Below are 19,536 nucleotides of genomic sequence, written 5' to 3' on the forward strand. Positions count from 1 at the left end.
GGTGAGGTAAGGGAGAAGGTCTCCGGAAATGGTCTGGAGAAGAGAGGAGGGGATAGGGTCAAGCGGGCAGGTTGTTGGGCGGCCGGCCGTCACAAGACGCGAGATTTCATCTGGAGAGAGAGGGGAGAAAGAGGTCAGAGCACAGGGTAGGGCAGTGTGAGCAGAACCAGCGGTGTCGTTTGACTTAGCAAACGAGGATCGGATGTCGTCGACCTTCTTTTCAAAATGGTTGACAAAGTCATCTGCAGAGAGGGGGGGGGGGGAGGAGGATTCAGGAGGGAGGAGAAGGTTGCAAAGAGCTTCCTAGGGTTAGAGGCAGATGCTTGGAATTTAGAGTGGTAGAAAGTGGCTTTAGCAGCAGAGAGAGAAGAGGAAAATGTAGAGGAGGGAGTGAAAGGATGTCAGGTCCGCAGGGAGGCGAGTTTTCCTCCATTTCCGGCTCGGCTGCCCGGAGCCCTGTTCTGTGAGCTCGCAATGAGTCGTCGAGCCACGGAGCGGGAGGGGAGGACCGAGCCGGCCTGGAGGATAGGTGACATAGAGAGTCAAAGGATGCAGAAAGGGAGGAGAGGAGGGTTGAGGAGGCAGAATCAGGAGATAGGTTGGAGAAGGTTTGAGCAGAGGGAAGAGATGACGGCGCGATACCATCCGAGTAGGGGCAGTGTGGGAAGTGTTGGATGAGAGCGAGAGGGAAAAGGATACAAGGTAGTGGTCGGAGACTTGGAGGGGAGTTGCAATGAGGTTAGTGGAAGAACAGCATCTAGTAAAGATGAGGTCGAGCGTATTTCCTGCCTTGTGAGTAGGGGGGGAAGGTGAGAGGGTGAGGTCAAAAGAGGAGAGGAGTGGAAAGAAGGAGGCAGAGAGGAATGAGTCAAAGGTAGACGTGGGGAGGTTAAAGTCGCCCAGAACTGTGAGAGGTGAGCCGTCCTCAGGAAAGGAGCTTATCAAGGCATCAAGCTCATTGATGAACTCTCCGAGGGAACCTGGAGGGCGATAAATGATAAGGATGTTAAGCTTGAAAGGGCTGGTAACTGTGACAGCATGGAATTCAAAGGAGGCGATAGACAGATGGGTAAGGGGAGAAAGAGAGAATGACCACTTGGGAGAGATGAGGATCCCGGTGCCACCACCCCGCTGACCAGAAGCTCTCGGGGTGTGCGAGAACACGTGGGCAGACGAAGAGAGAGCAGTAGGAGTAGCAGTGTTGTCTGTGGTGATCCATGTTTCCGTCAGTGCCAAGAAGTCGAGGGACTGGAGGGAGGCATAGGCTGAGATGAACTCTGCCTTGTTGGCCGCAGATCGGCAGTTCCAGAGGCTACCGGAGACCTGGAACTCCACGTGGGTCGTGCGCGCTGGGACCACCAGATTAGGGTGGCCGCGGCCACGCGGTGTGGAGCGTTTGTATGGTCTGTGCAGAGAGGAGAGAACAGGGATAGACAGACACATAGTTGACAGGCTACACAAGAGCCTACGCTAATGCAAAGGAGATTGGAATGACAAGTGGACTACACGTCTCGAGTGTTCAGAAAGTTAAGCTTACGTAGCAAGAATCTTATTGACTAAAATGATACAGTACTGCTGAAGTAGGCTAGCTGGCAGAGGCTGCGTTGTTGACTATGTAGGCTAGCTGGCAGTGTCTGCGTTGTTGACACTACACTAATCAAGTCGTTCCGTTGAGTGTAATAGTTTCTACTGTGCTACTGTGCTGCTATTCGGGGCTAGCTGGCTAGCTAGCAGTGTTGATTACGTTACGTTGCGTTAAAATAACGACAATAGCTGGCTAGCTAACCTAGGAAATCGCTCAAGACTACACAATTATCTTTGATACAAAGACGGCTATGTAGCTAGCTACGATCAAACAAATCAAGCCGTTGTACTGTAATGAAATGAAATGAAAAATGTGATACTACCTGTGAAGCGAAATGCGACCGGGTTGTTGAGTGAGGAAGTTCAATTTGATTGCAGTGTCTCCTACGTTAAGGACGACAAATAGCTGGCTAGCTAACCTCGGTAAATTAAGATAATCACTCTAAAACTACACACTCTAAACTACACAATTATCTTGGATACGAAGACAGCAAAGACAACTATGTCGCTAGCTAACACTACACTAATCAAGTCGTTCAGTTGAGTGTAATAGTTGTGCTGCTAATCGGTAGACGGTGGACGTTAGCTAGCTGGCTAGCTGCGGGGCAGTGTAGACTGCGTTAGGACGACGAAATACGATAATTACGCAATTATCTATGATACAAAGACGGCTATGTAGCTAGCTAAGAAGAAATTGCTAAGATTAGACAAATCAAACCGTTGTACTATAATGAAATGTAATGACTGTAATACTACCTGCGGACCGAGTGCAGATGCGACCGCTCGCTCCAACCCGACACATTGGTGCGGCTGGCTTCCGGGTTGGATGCGCGCTGTGTTAAGAAGCAGTGCGGCTTGGTTGGGTTGTGTTTCGGAGGAAGCATAACTTTCGACCTTCATCTCTCCCGAGCCGTACGGGAGTCGTTGCGATGAGACAAGATAGTAACTACTAACAATTAGATACCACGAAAAAGGGTGAAATTCACAAAAAAAAAAAAAATGCCAAGCCTCATGTCTGGAAGAAACCTGGCACCATCCCTACGGTGAAGCATGGTGGTAAGCGCATCATGTTGTTGTTGGTGTTTTTCAGCAGCAGGGACTGGGAGACTAGTCAGGATTGAGGGAAAGATGGACGCGGGGTAAATTACAGAGAGATCCTTGATGAAAACTGCTCCAGAGCGCTAAGGACCTCAGACTGGGGTGAAGGTTCACCTACCAACAGGATAACGACCCTAAGCACACAGCCAACACACCGCAGGAGTGTCTTCAGGACAAGTCTCTGAATGGCCTTGAGTGGCCCAGCCAGAGCCCAGACTTGAACCCGATCAAAGACATACAAAAGGCATAGGTGTAAAGTACAGGCTTTTGTTTAGGCCTAGTACAAATTCTAGTCGAATTAGGGGATTCAATAAAATCAACTGAAACTGATTTACTCTCCCTCTGCAGGTTCCTCTGTACATCTCTGGTGTTCTGGGTGTTTGTGAGACACAACAACACGCCCCTGGTGAAGGCGTCAGGCAGAGAGTTGTGTTACATCCTGCTGCTGGGGGTCTTCATGTCCTACTCCCTCACCTTCCTCTTCCTGGCCAAGCCCTCTCCTACTATCTGCGCCATGCGACGCCTTGGCCTAAGCACCTCATTCGCTGTCTGCTACTCAGCCCTGCTCACTAAGACCAATCGGATCGCCCGGATCTTCAGCGGGGTAAAGGATGGGGGCGGAACCACAAGGCCTCGCTTCATAAGCCCCACCTCTCAGGTCAGAGGTCATCCTAGCTGTCAATCAAACAGGGATAGAGGGAAGGAGAGGGGAGGAAGGTAGGGAGGGAAGTTATAGCTCAGATGATGATGGTGTTCCTCTGTGTGATGGTGTCCCCTTCCCCCTTGCCCTCCCCTCCCCAGGTGTTTATCTGTCTCAGTCTGATATCGGTCCAGTTAGTGATGGTGTCTGTGTGGTTGCTGCTGGAGGTTCCTGGTACCAGGAGGTTTACGTTACCGGAGCGACGGCAGACAGTGATCCTGAAGTGTAACGTCCGTGACTCCAGCATGCTGCTGTCACTAGTATATGACGTGCTCCTGGTCATCCTGTGTACCGTGTAGGTGGTGTGTGTGTGTGTGTACTTCTCAAGATGTATTATTCTGTTTATCTTTTGACTTGAAGGATTATTTAGTCTTTCTTTTCGTATCCTTTATCTGATCTAGGTACGCCTTCAAGACCAGGAAGTGTCCAGAGAACTTCAATGAGGCTAAGTTCATAGGATTTACCATGTACACAACCTGTATCATCTGGCTAGCCTTCCTGCCCATATTCTACGTCACATCCAGTGACTACAGGGTGAGAGCATGGTACACACACACACACAGCCCTAGGCTGTGGAAAAAATAAACCGCTCCTGTGGTCTCATTAATCTGACTTTGTGATTAGTCAGGTAGGGTGTGTGTGAAGCAGGATCACGCGCATGTGTGCTTTTGTGTGTGTTCATGCATATGTCCACAAAAATAATCCTTCCTTCCTCTGCTCCTCTGTTCCAATGGAGTTACCATGCGATCTGTCTCCCTCTACAGGTCCAGACCACCACCATGTGTATCTCTGTCAGTCTCAGTGGTTTCGTGGTGTTGGGCTGTATGTTCGCTCCCAAGGTCCACATCATCATGTTCCAACCACAGAAGAACGTCACCAGTCTCCGCCTCAATATCAACCGCTTCAGTGTCAGTGGTCCTGCCACCACATGCGCTTCACACGGTATGGTTCAGTTACGGTCATAGACACTGACCACTGTGCATGGTTTGTTTATGTTGCCGAGTTATAATTTAACTAAATTCCTTAATCTTTTTTCTTCCCATTTTTCTCTCTCTCTCTCTTCTCTCTTCTCTCTTCTCTCTCTCACACACACACACATCAGTGAGTGCCCAGTATGTACCGACTGTGTGTAATGGGAGAGAAATAGTTGACTCCACCACTTCCTCTCTGTGACCCTACCCACTCACCTCTCTATCCCCACCCCTCAGAGACTTAGTCAATAGGCACACATTGTGCCCCCCTGTCCCCTCTCCCACCACGTGGACTACCACAGTAACATTTCATGTCTGTAGAAAGTGTGCATTATGATTAAATTATTTTCTAGTGCTGTACATATCATGGAATCAACATTGTTGTAGACATACAATAGAACAAGAGAATTTGTAGGAGGATTTTTTGACGCTTTGTTTTTGATACCTTTGTTAAAAGGCTGTGTTAATTTATTTATAACTGTGTTAGGGTTGTGATAGGAGTGTGTTGTGATAGGAGTGTGTGTGTGTAAGGGTTGTGATAGGAGTGTGTTGTGGTGTGTGTGTGTGTGTTAGGGTTGTGATAGGTAATGCTGACAACACCGGCCACGTGTGTGCGTGCGTATGCATGTGCCATTGCGCGCGTGATGATTTTGTACATCCACACCAGACGCGATTGTGACACGCAGGTTGAAATATCAAAACCAACTATATTAATTTGGAGGCAGGTCGAAACATTCATGGACATTTAGCTAGCTAGCTGTTGAGACTGCTAGTTCGTCCTGGGAGATGCACATTGGGTTGATATTTTACCTGACATGCATATGGTCTTCTAACTTTAACATTTTGACCCGGAGTCACACAAAGTCTTGTTCCTCTACTCTGACGATTAATCCACAGATAAAAAATGAAAACCTACTTAGTTTTGTTATATTTAATGAATCTCTCCTCCTGTGTTTGTCAAGCATCCACGTGGGTCGTTATCTTCCTGATATTCAATAAGGAGGGGACTTGCAGTCCGTGGAGCGTCTCAAATAGAGCCAAGTTCTATTTTAGCATGTGGCAATGCAGACGCTCGTTCAAGCACGTGAGCGGTGCGTACCAAATGATTGAATAATATATACTGTATGTGTCCATTTATTTTGCAACACTCGTGCACACAATGTGGCCTGTGAGGTTTGCGTGTTAGAGTTGTGATAGGAGTGTGTGTGTTAGGGGTGTCTGAAAACAGATGTTCTGTATGAGTAGTGGCTGCAACAGCCTCACCTGCAATAGCCCACAGACTTTCTACTCTTGTGCTTTTTTTGTAGGTCTCATTGTAATAACCCAGTCAGTATGCATTTGTATGTTGTATCTGTATATTTGTATATATAATTACTGATGGTTGGAACAGCACAATGTTGACAGTATTATGTAACTCCAGTAGGATTCCCACTACTGTGGACTGACTGTGGATGAAGCTCTGTGAGTGTTGACTAGCCCATAGGAATAGAATGGCTGGAACGGACGGACATAGTCTCAAATTCATATAGTATGTTGAATCACACATTTGCTCTTATTATAGCAGAATAGTATCAAATATGTATTAAACTTTCCCAATATGGCAGCCAGTCCACCCAATATGGACTGTGGCTTTGAACTGGAATGTTCCTTCTACTCATTCTAATTCCATGGAACAGCCACTGTATAGGATGGTCCCTTTACCTTGATGGCCATAGTAACAGACGTGTGTACAACAACAACGTTTCTATTTAACTGGTATTTCCGCATCAAACGTTAGCATCTGTGTGACAACACAAGGTAGTTCATTAAAAGTGACTCTTTCCAAGTCTTAACTGTCAATATTAAAGGAACATTGTTGATGCAATGCCACAATCATAAACTCAGTCACTGATGTTTAATTTAGCATTTACATTCTTTGAAATCATTCCACAAGCACGGTTTGTAGAAAAGACTTTGCTGCAAACACATCTTCCCTGCATCCTTTAAACCAATGGGTAGGGCGTTCTCCCATGTCAATGTGTCCTGTAATCATGTGATGTTCTATTAACCGCTATGCGCTGTGTGTCTGCTAGGCTTATGCTCCAGGTAGAGGCTGTCCTTATAGGCACAGATCTAGGATCCGTTTACAGTCCACCAAGCCTAACCTTAACCAGTAGGGGTAAAGATGTAAAACTGACCTTAGAGCAGTGTCTGTGGTTAAAGTCATCCTACTCCCGGTGTTACTATAACCCCCCCCCCCCGGTCTCATTGTGTATATAAAATCAGGTGGGAGGAAGTTATTTTTTATGCATCTCAAATGGATTCCTATCCTGGTCGCCTCATCTTCTTTCCTTCATCCCACTTTTCCGTAGTGTGAAACATTAAGGAAGTGGAGTCCAGGAGAATGAGGCCACACCCCTCTCTGCTAACAGGATTTCCTGAGGTGTAATAACCGGTGTTGCACCTCTGACGCAGTGAGCCTGTCAAACATTTCCCCAAAGTCTTTGCAATAGTGAAAGACAGACACAAAGAGGGAGAGAGCGTTTCTGTGATTGAGCGAACCTAAAGAAGTTTGTGTGTGTGTTGCAGCAGGCCAAGAGGACCTGGATTATGTAAAAGCATCCCATGGCCCAGGAGGCAGAGCAGCATTGTTCAGCCCAGACACACACTAACATACACACAGCTCAGAGATTGGGAGGCTTTGTTGTCCCTAGGCTTATGCATTCACTCCCCAGCCTTGCACCCACCAGATACTAGACCCTCCTATTCCCTCCCCGCATTGCACATCACTATAGCAAACCACTGCAACATCCACTTTCACAATTCCTTTTGTTCTGATAGAGTGGGATGGGGGAGTCAAGGATGAAGAACAGAGGTGGGGGATGTTGATTCACACAAGTTCAAATCAAACTTTATTTGTCACATGCGCTGACTACAAGTGCCCAGTAGAACTTACCGTGAAATACTTACTTACAAGCCCTTAAACAACAGTGCAGTTCAAGAAGAGTTAAGAAAATATTTACCAAATAAACTAAAGTAAAAAATAATAAAAACACAATAACATAACAATAATGAGGCTATATACAGCGGGTAGACTTGGCGCTCCGGTACCGCCTGCCGTACGGTAGCAGAGAAAACAGTGACTTGGGTGACTGGAGTCTCTGACAATATTATGGGTTTTCCTCTGACACTGCCTATTATATAGGTCCAGGAATGCATGAAGCTTTGCCCCAGTGATGTACTGGGCCGTACGCACTACCCTCTGTAGTGCCTTATGGTCAGATGCCAAGCAGTTGCCATACCAGGCAGTGATTCAACCGGTCAGGATGCTCTTGATGGTGCAGCTGTAGAACTTTGAGGATTTGGGGACCCATACCAAATCTTTTCAGTCTCCTGAGGGGGAAAAGGTTTTGTCGTGCCCTCTTCACGACTGTCTTGGTGTGTTTGGACCATGATAGATCGTTGGTGATGTGGACACCAAGGAAATCACGACCTGCTCCACGACAGCCCCGTTGATGTTAATGGGGGCCTGTTCAGCCCGCATTTTCCTTTTTCCATCAGCTCCTTTGTCATTGAGAGAGAGGTTGGCACCACACTGCCAGTTCTCTGACCTCCTACCTATAGGCTGTCTAAATGTTGTCGGTGATCAGGCCTACCACTGTGTCGTCAGCAAACTTAATGGTGGTGTTGGAGTCGTGTTTGGCCACGCAGTCGTGGGTGAACAGGAAGTACAGGAGGAGACTAAGTACACACCCGAGGGGCCCGTGTTGAGGATCAGCGTGGCAGACGTGTTGTTGCCTACCCTTACCACATGGGGGTGTCCTGTCAGGAAGTCCAGGATCCAGTTGCAGAGGGAGATGTTTAGTACCAGGGTCATTACTGATGAACTTTGTGGGCACTATGGTGTTGAACGCTGATAAGTAGTCAATGAACAGCATTCTCACATAGGGGTTCCTTTTATCCAGGTGGGAAAGGGCAATGTGAAGTGCGATTGAGGCATCAGTGGATCTGTTGGGGTGGTATACGAATTGGAGTGGGTCTAGGGTGTCCTGGAGGATGCTGTTGATGTGAGCCATGACCAGCCTTTCAAAGCACTTCATGGCTACCGACGTAGTGTGCTACGGGGCGGTAGTCATGTAGGCAGGTTACCTTCTCTTCTTTGAGCACAGGGACTATGGTGGTCTCCTTGAAACATGTAGGTATTACAGACTCAGTCATTTAGAGGTTGAAAATGTCAGTGAAGACACTTGCCAGTTGGTCCGCGCATGCTTTGAGTACGCGTCCTGGTAATCCATCTGGCTTTGTGAATGTTGACTTGTTTAATAAAGGTCTTGCTCACATCGGCTACCGAGAGCTTTATCACACATTCATCCAGAACACTGGTGCTCTCGTGCATGCTTCAGTGTTGCTTGCCTCGAAGCGAGCGTAAAGGGCATTTAGCTTGTCTGGTAGGTTCACGTCACTGGGCAGCTCACGTCTGGGTTTCCCTTTGTAGTCCATAACAGTTTTCAAGCCCTGCCACATCCGACGAGCGTCAGAGCCGGTGTAGTAGGATTCAATCTTACTACACCGGCTCTCTAATGACGGGACTTGGTGGAAAACGCCCTCTCTCAGCCAACCCTTCTCTCCACATTCCACCTCTCCATCTCACTCCCAGCCTTTGCCTCCCCATCTTTCTCTGTCACCCACGCCAGTCTCCCTTCTCTCATCTTGTGAAACTTTGCTGGTGCACTTGTCTGAGCCAAGATAGCTTAAGACAGGCTCTGTACAGATCCTGAGCCCACTGCAACACATCATGCCAAGAAGGGTTCTATGAGCCCACTCCAACAGGCCAAGCACACGGAAACAGAGCCGGACTCATATACAAGCCAAGGACATGGGGCTGTCACAACTGGAGCCTTGAGGAGATGGAAGAGATGGAGAGGGAGAGATATGAGGCATATAACTACTCCCTTTGAAAGACTACTACTTAGCTTGACCAACAGATGACAGGCATTGTAATGTGTACATATGATAATAGGCTATGAAAGTGACTGGTCATTCACTAGCAATGTAGATCAGTACAACAGAACAGTGATGTTAAGTCAGTGTTTTACCATTATCAGTGTCAATTTTAATGGTACCAAGTGTGTCCAAAGGGGTCTTTAATAATGTTAACAAATGTGTTCGCTTTCACAGCGTATTCTAAACTGGAATTAACCGGTGTTCCCCAGATGTTAAAGGAACAGGCCAGAACATTCCAGAGTCGAGGTAGAAGTTGCTCCTATAAGCACAGATCTAGGATCAGATCCTCAATTCTAACCATTAGAGGATGACAATGTATCTGACCCTAGATCAGTGGTTAGGGACAATTTCACCCTACTCCACAATCTGGAGTCAAGGTGAACCCTGACCTCTTTGGACTGCCCAATCACAAAGCAATAGAGCTCATGATGCGTGCAATAATGAAGACATGATGACATCATAATAAACCATAACAAATGATATGCCTGTGTTGTTTGCTGTTTCTTGTGCGTGCAGGACCTTCATTAGAAGTGAAGGGACAGATTCAAAGTGTACACAAACAATTTATTTAACTTGAAATAACAGAAAGAAGGTCAGAATCATATCATCGTATGCATAATGTAACATCGCCACGCCTGACTGAACTAGGAGAGGGTGAGGGACACTCCCTCTTCAACATCACCATGGTAACCCAAAGCCTACACAGCCCCCCCTAAAACAAACCAGACAGATCAAATGTGTCACTGCTCACGGACGGTGCTGGTCAGACTGAGATGAGACTGTACAAGGGTGTGTGTGTGTGTGTAAGTCGGCCGGGTATCTAGGGCTATGTGTGCTCTTCTATCTCAAAGGATTGGACAGAAAGAACATCCCACCAAGCCTTTCAGAGGGCACGTGGAACACTTTCTTTCCTCATATCCAGATTATTAAGAAAGAGTTTAAGGGTTGGTGTGAAGTTGGTCTCAGATGGCAAAACACCTGAATAAAAACAACATGGCCACCAAAGCAACCTGATAACAGAGTGACGGAAAATAACACAAAAACATCCCACATTTAGACTCTACACGACCCATATACCACACCATACACACCCTCTTAAATTACATCACCCATATACCACACCATACACACCCTCTTAAATTACACCACCCATATACCACACCATACACACCCTCTTAAATTACATCACCCATATACCACACCATACACACCCTCTTAAATTACACCACCCATATACCACACCATACACACCGTATTAAATTACATCACCCATATACCACACCATACACACCCTCTTAAATTACACCACCCATATACCACACCATACACATCGTCTTAAATCACATCACCCATATACCACACCATATACACCGTCTTAAATTACATCACCCATATACCACACCATACACACCCTCTTAAATTACATCACCCATATACCACACCATACACACCCTCTTAAATCATGCCAGCCATATACCACATACACACCCTCTTAAATCATGCCAGCCATATACCAACAATCCAGAGATAATGAAAGAAGGGTGTAATGTCCTTTCACATGTGTTTGTGTCAGTGCGCGTGCATTATGGGTGTGTGTTCTTTCAGGGGGTCTGTGTACTCTGCATGTGTGTATGTATCACAGGAGGCTGCTGATGGGAGGACAGCTCATAGTAATGGCCGGAACGGAGCGAATGGACTGACATCAAACACATGGAAACCATGTTTGATGTATTTCATGCTATTCCACTCCAACCTTTACCACGAACCCCTCCTCCTCCATTAAGGTGCCACCAACCTCCTGTATGTATGTGCTAAAGTTTCAAACACTCAACAGGGGTGATCTGTTGAAAAAGTCTCTGAGGGGTTGGTCTCTCTCCCTGTTCTCTTTCCTCTTTCTTCACCCCCAACACCAATCCGTTTGACTGTGAGTAGTTCAACTGTTCAGTTTCATAACTTTCTCCGTTTCCCTGTGGATGAAATAGACAGATACACACATTAGTCCGTGATCTAGCATTACCAAGAGAGAAACAGATTCTGCACTTGCAAATTAATGCACACACGTAGGTAATGTAGTTTGATTTCTGTGTAGTTTTTACCCTAGATGTGATGGCTTTGAGTTTGCGTAACAGTGATGTTTATTTTGGAGTAGACTACCTCGTCCTCCACCCATCCCTCCCTCCATCACAGCTGTCCAACCACCGGCAGTTAACACCTTATTGGACGACATCACCAGCTTAGAGAATTTATACTCCAGCCTATCAGAGACAGGGGGAGACTTAGAAAAGTCAACCTAGAGTACTTGTTCTTCCAGAAGTATGAATTAATTAATGGGGTGAAGGACTGAATCAGTTCCTACCTCTTGTTCTTCTTCCAGAAGTGCAGGTGATGAAGAGCAGTGCGGCGGTGAATACTCCTATCGCCGCCCCCATCTTTACCAAGAAGTCCATGCTATTACACGGCCAGGTCTTGTTCTCCGGGAGGGACACCCCTGCTCTACACAGTTTTGGTTCATTCCACACATACAGCATGTTCTGAGGAGAGAGCAGGAACACACAAATGATCAAGTTAAATGTAATATTATATAATTAAGCAATAAGGCCTGGGGGGATGTGGTATATGGCCAATATACCACGTCTAAGGGTTGTTCTTACACACAACGCAATGTGGAGTGCCTGGATACAGCCATTAGCCGTGGTATATTGGCCATATACCACAAACCCCTGAGGTGCCTTATTGATATTATAAACTGGTTTCCAACATAATTAGAACAGTAATAATAATGTTTTGGTCATACGCGTGGTATATGGTCTGATATACCACGGCTTTCAGCCAATCAGCATTCATGGCTCGAACCACCCGGTTTATAACTGAACATAGAGAATGGTAAGTATAACACACGCACACACCTCCCTTGCAGGCTGTCTCTATCTGGTGGTAGTCCGTGTGCGGTACACTGAGGACACGCCCTCGAGGTACAGCCGTCACCTCTCCCAGCCAGACACTGACTACAACAGAGAAATATACCGTAACTGTTATGTATGTAACCATTACTTTATAAGGACAGTCTCAATGAGATTTAATCTAATCAAATCTGAATGCTAAATCCATGTTTGTCTTCAGCTTCCTTCATTCCCCCAGCCTGCAGCCCCATCACACAGAGTTAGATAACTAGCTGCCTGGGAGTAAAAACAAACTACTCCATACTAATTTGACAGTCACAAGAGGATTCAGATTTTCTGTGAATTCAGTTTGCAGTTCATTTCGAGCTTGGACTTCTTTCAAGTCGCTCCTTTTAGTAGAAAACTCCATTGAGGCAGGCAGTTTCTGAGAAAGACAGAAAGAGGAAAAGAGAGAAAGAGAGAGGGGGAAGAGGAGCGGTAAGGAGCCAGACAGACAGTAAGTACCTGGGTACTGTGAGTTCTCCTTGTGAGCTCCTATCCGAGTTACAGCGAAGTGTCACCACCACATTACGACCTGCTTCACATGCCGAGGTTGCCCCAGAGAACTAATCAATAGAAACACAACATATGGTGAAAAAACAGCAGGGTACTACTGTGTAAGAGCTACTAAAAACTACTAGCTGGGCCCCAATAACAGTATCCACAGAAGACGTTGTTTTAGAATGTGTTTTAAGATGTAGAGAACATAAACCTACCGGTAGAAGTTTGCATTTAGGACTTTGTTTGTGGTCTTATGGAACAAGTCTGGTCTTGCCTTCACTCCATCCAGAGGCCACTGGTTCTCCTACATACATTCAGCCATCAACAGGGTTGGGAAGGTTACTTTCTAAATGTAATCCATTACAGGTACTAGCTACCTTTCTAATGAATGCTCCTATCGCCGCCCCCACCTGTACCAAGAAGTCCATGCTATTACACAGACAGGTCTTGTTCTCTGGGAGGGAGCAGGAACACACATGATAAAGTTGAATTTAATATTATATACAATTGAAGTCAGAAGTTTACATACACCTTAGCCAAATACATTTAAACTCAGTTTTTCACAATTACTGACATTTAATGCTAGTAAAGATGCCCCGTCTTAGGTAAATTAGGATCACTTTATTTTAAGAATGTGAAATGTCAGAATAATAGTAGAGAGAATGATATATTTCAGCTTTTTTTCATTCATCACATTCCTAGTGGGTTAGAAGTTTGCATACACTCAATTAGTATTTGGTAGCATTGCCTTTAAATTGTTTAACTTGGGTCAAACGTTTCGGATAGCCTTCTACAAGCTTTCCACAATAGGTTGGGTTTGGCACATTCCTCCTGACAGAGCTGGTAACTGAATCGGGTTTTTAGGCCTCCTTGCTCCACACGCATTTTTCCGTTCTGCCTACAAATTTTCTATAGGATTGAGGTCAGAGCTTTGTGATGGCCACACCAATACCTTGACTTTGTTGTCCTTAAGCCATTTTGCCACAACTTTGGAAGTATGCTTGGGGTCATTTTCCATTTAGAAGACCCATTTGCAACCAAGCTTTAACTTCCTGACTGATGTCTTGAGATGCTGCTTCAATTTATCCACATAATTTTCCAGCCTCATGATGCCATCTATTTTGTGAAGTGCACCAGTCCCTACTGCAGCAAAGCACCCCCACAACATGATGCTGCCACCCCCTGTGCTTCACGGTTAGGATGGTATTCTTCGGGTTGCAAGCCTCCCCTCATTTTGTCTGTCATAGTTGAAGTGTACCTATGATGAAAATTACAGGCCTCTCTCATCTTTTTAAGTGGGAGAACTTGCACAATTGGTGGCTGACTAAATACTTTTTGCCCCACTGTATAGGCCTATTGTTTACGTTTTTGTTGGTGACACTTTGATATCTCAATCATTTGCAGCCGTTTAAAGGGTGAATCTACATTTGAAACAATAACAAAGCCTCAGCCTGCCTCTGTTTTGGCAAAAAGCTGATTACTCTCAGCTTAATAGACAGAGTAATGGATGCAAGGACTGACCATCCATTAAATAAAAAGTATTGTTTTAACCGTATTTTTAGGCCACACAGTGTTTGTGTACATTTACAATGTTTGCAAACATTGGAGAAAAACAACTTTATATGTTGGGTTCTCATGGAGTGTGACAGTTGAACAAACTACTCATCCAAGGGTTTTTCTTTATTTGTACTATATTGTAGAGTAATAGTGAAGATATCAAAACTATGAAATAACACATGAGGAATCATGTAGTAACCATGAAGAATCTAAATATTTTTTATATTTGAGATTCTTCAAATAGCCACCCTTTACCTTAATGACAGCTTTGCACATGCTTGGCATTCTCTCAACCAGCTTAATCTGGATTGCTTTTCCAACAGTCTTGAAGGAGTTCCCACATATGCTGAATACTTGTTGGCTGCTTTTCCTTCACTTGGCGGTCCAACTCATCCCAAACAGTCTCAATTTGGTTGAGGTTGGGGGATTGTGGAGGCCAGGTCATCTGATGCAGCACTCCATCACTCTCCTTCTTGGTAAAATAGCCCTTATACAGCCTGGGGGTGTGTTGGGTCATTGTCCTGTTGAAAAACAAATGATAATCCCACTAAGCGCAAACCAGATGGGATGGCATATCGCTGCAGAATGCTGTGGTAGCCATGCAGATTTAGTGTGCCTTGAATTCTAAATAAAATCACAGACAGTGTCACCAGCAAAGCACCCCCACACCATCACACCTCCTCCTTCATGCTTTACGGTGGGAAATACACATGCAGAGATCATCTGTTCACCCACACGGCGTCTCACAAAGACATGGCGGTTGGAACCAAAATTCTACAATTTGGACTCTAGACCAAAGGACAGATTTCCACCGGTCTAATGTCCATTGCTCGTGTTTCTTATCCCAAGCTTGTCTCTTCTTATTATTGGTGTCCTTTAGTAGTGGTTTCTTTGCAGCAATTCAACCACGAAGGCCTGATTCACACAGTCTCCTCTGAACAGTTGATGTTAAGATGTGTCTGTTACTTGAACTCTGAAGCATTTATTTGGGCTGCAAATTCTGTGGCTGGTAACTCTAATGAACTTATCCTCTGCAGCAGAGGTAACTCTGGGTCTTCCTTTCCTGTGGTGGTCCTCATTAGAGCCAGTTTCATCATAGCGCACGATGGATATGCGACTGCACTTTTCCGAAGTTGACTGACCTTCATGTCTTAAAGTAATGATGGACTGTTGTTTCTCTTTAATTATTTGAGCTTTTCTTGCCATAATATGGTATTGGTCTTTTACCAAACAGGGCTATCTTCTGTATACCATCCCTACCTTGTCAAAACACAACTGATTGGCTCAAACACATTAAGGAAAGAAATACCACAAATGAACTTTAACAAGGCACACCTGTTAATTAAAATGCAGGTGACTATCTCATGATGCTGGTTGAGAGAATGCCAAGAGTGTCCAAAGCTGTCATCAAGGCAAAGGGTGGCAAATTGAAGAATCTCACATATATTTTGATTTGTGGAACACTGTTTTGGTTACTACATGATTCCATATGTGTTATTTGTAGTTTTGATGTCTTCATTATTATTCTACAATGTAGAAAATAGTCAAATAAAGAAAAACCCTTGAATGAGTAGGTGTTCTAAAACTTTTGACTGGTAGTGTATATCATTCATTTATTTATAAAAATAAATCAATTAAGATTGCCCCTTTTAAGACTATCAAAAGTGCACGAGTTTGAGCATGTGTCTGTTAGGCCTTTTCCAGCAATAATTCGATTGAGCAATAAAAGCCCCACTCGTGGTCTTCTTAAATTAAACTAGTTTTTGACAGTTTGGAGCACAATACCGTGGAGAAGTTTAGAACGTAAAAACTCCCTCACATTTGTATTTCATAGGCTGGGATCCGCACCATGCAGCTGTTGCAAGAGGGCATTTTTCACCGGCTCTCCGCTGATTGCAAAAATAATGATTGATAGGCAGCTTAAACTTCTTCAATTCAACCATTATTGGTTGCCGAGCAGTCGCACCATTGGAAGACATAGCTTGAACTGTAGCCTACAAAAGCCTATTCCTGCTCTTTTTCCGCGATCCATCAAACACATTTGCTGTGTCATCAGTGGTCTCTGACTTGTGGTCAGACTCGCTCAGGCAAAACCTACTTAAACTTGCGACCCTTTTTATCAATGCTGATTAGAATGTCATTGAGAAAACAGAAAGGTGTCCGCAAACAATGTCTCGCAAACATCCTTTCTGAATTGAAAAGTAATCCAAGAAGTAATCCATTTTTTCAAAAGTATATGTAATCTGATTTCAATATTTTTGCTGGTAACGTAGCGGATTAGTTTTCATGTAATCCATTACTCACCAACCCTGTCCATTAATTAATCAAACAACACCTATTCTATACCAGTGCCAAAGATTGGCATCAGGTTACAAGGAAAGTGTGTGTGGTTGTGTGTACTCACCCAAGAACGTGTCTGCTGAGCTGGTGGACTGGGAGGATAGTGCTGTGCGGAAGCCCCGCCCACTGGAGGGGATGATGGTTGATTGACAGATGAAACTCTCCACCACATTGGCTGATTCCCCTGTCTCTTTCTGAGAGTCGGCGCTGGATAGGTCAGTCACATTATCTGTACACACAGCCCTCCTATCCTGAGAAATTGAAGCTCAATTCAGGATCACAATGTAATTGTAGGTTGAAAATATTGTTAATCAATGTGTGTGTGCGTGTGCCTGCGTACCTCTCCACAGAGTCTGATGTTGAAGAGGTGGTAGTACTTAGTTCCTTTAGAGGTAAAACTGGGTCTGTTCCTCAGTGTTCCAACAGAGCCGAGAGAATTGTAGTCAAAACTCTGAGAAACTTTGTTATCAGAGTAGGAAAAACACACAAACATTCAGTTGTGCACTATTATGCAACTTGTGGAAGAAACAATGGACACACACTTTTATTCACCAAGCTCGACCCACCTTCACACACACACACAGTCTTGTACAGCTAACCTTGTGGGGGGACACAATTCAGTCCCATTCAAAATCCTATTTTCCCTCACCCGTATTCTTACCCTTACCCTAACCCTAACCCAAAAACTTAACCTTAACCCTAACCCTAGCTCCTAACCCTAAACGTAATTCTAACCCTAACACTAATTCTAACCTTAACCCTAAACCCCCTAGAAATAGCATCGTGTCCCCAAATTCTTGTTTGTTTACTATTCTTGTGGGGACTTCTGGTCCCCGCAAGGATAGCTAAACACGTCCACACACACATACACACACACCTTGTTACTCTTGCTGGATGGTCCACAGGGTTTGCAGACCTCTGGACTCTGTGTGAGGTGAGGTGTGTGTTGGGGGGCACTCTGTGCACTGGCTGGTGTGTGTGTGTGTATGTAGTGTCCTGGAGGGCAGGGGACACACAGCGAGCCGGAGGGTTGGGAGAGGAGGGCACAGGCCTGACACTCTGACGACACACCGTCTACCATGTTACTCACTGAGATGGTGTAGATATGCACCATGCTGTTCACATTCTAACGCACTTGGAGGAGAGAAAGAGAGAAAGTGCTCTATTAGTATACAATTGGGTGTCTGTGTTACCGCATTGTGTGTGTGTGTTACTGCATTGTGTGTCTGTGTACTGACGTCAGAGGCTTGGTTGGTCCTCTGGAAAGCCTATGTGTATGATACAGAGGTGTTCTTGGTCACGATGTATGTGTATGACTGTCTGACCTTACTGCCCTCCCACAACTCCACCACCGTTGTTCTCTTCCTGTTTATATCCTACACACAGTGATGTAATTTCCTTTACACATTCAAAAGTAGTTTACACATGTCCAACTATTTTCCAATTGCCAATTACAAAAGTCATATTAAAGGTATAGAAATGCCCACACACTTGTGTATATGCTACTGTGTAGTTTGCAGTGAGTGTGGGTTTTTCTTTATCTTGTGCTGTTCTCACCATCATAAAGCTCACAGTCAGCTGAACACACCATGTCAAACTCAAAGATGATATGGCTAAACTCTGTCCCTACACCACTTGTTACTGAGGCCTGAGGATGGACACACACACAAATTAAGAGAGAGCAAGAAGGAGAGGGGAAGAGAGCGAGAGACAGTGACAGACAGATTGAGGTTAACAGACGCACTTGAAGCCAGGTACGTGGAGGTTGAGGATGAAGTAGTCATTATCAGAGCCCCGTGCGCCACTGCAGATATGATTCCCCGCTACCTCCCAACCTGAGGGAGATACATACATATCAGAACAGATACACACACACACACACACACAACAGGGTCTTCCCTGACTCTCAAATGTGTCTCATGGCCCACCTATGCATTTAGCTGAAGGCAGGGGTACCCAACCCTCCATCTGGAGAGATAGTCTCTCTTTATTCTTATCCTGCGGTAAAAGCCTGCATATCAGCAGCTTTCCAGGAGGGTTGTTCCTCTTACCCCATAGCCTAAGAGGAACATGTCAACAACAGTAAAGAGCAACAGTGCCCTCTAGACCTCAGCGAGTGCAGCTGCACCAACCCACCGTTAATACCGTCACACTTGGAGCTTCTCACGTTGATGCAGGACATCTTCATGTCTGCTGGTACAACATTCCACCACTTAAACTGATAACCTACAGCAGGCTCAGTACCTGCCAGACACGACTCACACACTGGGAGAGAGAGAGAGAATGGGGAGAGGAGAGGGAGAGAAAGAGATCAACATTTTGGAAATCAAACCTAAATAAAAACCAGCGCCCATTGGGAAAGCAGAAAGGACAAGGGAGAAAGGGCTATTTTGTTAGCTTTGACCCCATCAGAGAATGTCCCATGGGGGCAGGGAGAGCAGGTAGCTGTGTTGTTGTTACAGAAACCGGAGTTGTAGGGGGGCATGTCTCATGGTGAGACGCCTAAGACAGCATTACAGGGAGACAGGATGGACAGCTGATCGTCCTCATTAGTCCGCATTAGTGGCAGACCACGTGTAACAACACCTGCACAGGATCGGTACATCCGAACATCACACCTGCAGGACAGGTACAGAATGGCAACAACAACTGCCCGAGTCACACCAGGAACGCACAATCCCTCCATCAGTGCTCAGACTGTCCTCAATAGGCTGAGAGAGGCTGGACTGAGGGCTTGTAGGCCTGTTGTAAGGCAGGTCCTCACCAGACATCACCGGCAACAACGTTGCCTATGGGCACAAACCCACGGTCGCAGGACCAGACAGGACTGGCAAAAAGTGCTCTTCACTGACGAGTCGCGGTT

General features: G+C 45.4%; 1 protein-coding gene and 1 pseudogene across 1 annotated transcript in view; one reads left to right on the forward strand and one right to left on the reverse strand.

Annotated features, from left to right (window-relative positions):
* The window catches only part of LOC115134210 (metabotropic glutamate receptor 3-like), a 41,250-nt gene extending 34,661 nt beyond the window's left edge, over positions 1-6,589 (forward strand). The window contains exons 7-11 of the mRNA XM_065022516.1: positions 3,031-3,340; positions 3,484-3,677; positions 3,784-3,916; positions 4,147-4,334; positions 4,489-6,589. Coding sequence (XP_064878588.1) covers positions 3,031-3,340; positions 3,484-3,677; positions 3,784-3,916; positions 4,147-4,334; positions 4,489-4,555 — 892 coding nt within the window. The 3' untranslated portion in view covers positions 4,556-6,589. The remainder of the gene's footprint in view (positions 1-3,030; positions 3,341-3,483; positions 3,678-3,783; positions 3,917-4,146; positions 4,335-4,488) is intronic.
* A 3,290-nt stretch (positions 6,590-9,879) lies between these two features.
* Positions 9,880-19,158, reverse strand: LOC115134872 (endosome/lysosome-associated apoptosis and autophagy regulator family member 2-like; annotated as a pseudogene).
* Between the last annotated feature and the right edge of the window lie 378 nt (positions 19,159-19,536).

Source organism: Oncorhynchus nerka, linkage group LG9a, assembly GCF_034236695.1.
Source record: "Oncorhynchus nerka isolate Pitt River linkage group LG9a, Oner_Uvic_2.0, whole genome shotgun sequence".
Classification (NCBI taxonomy): domain Eukaryota; kingdom Metazoa; phylum Chordata; class Actinopteri; order Salmoniformes; family Salmonidae; genus Oncorhynchus; species Oncorhynchus nerka.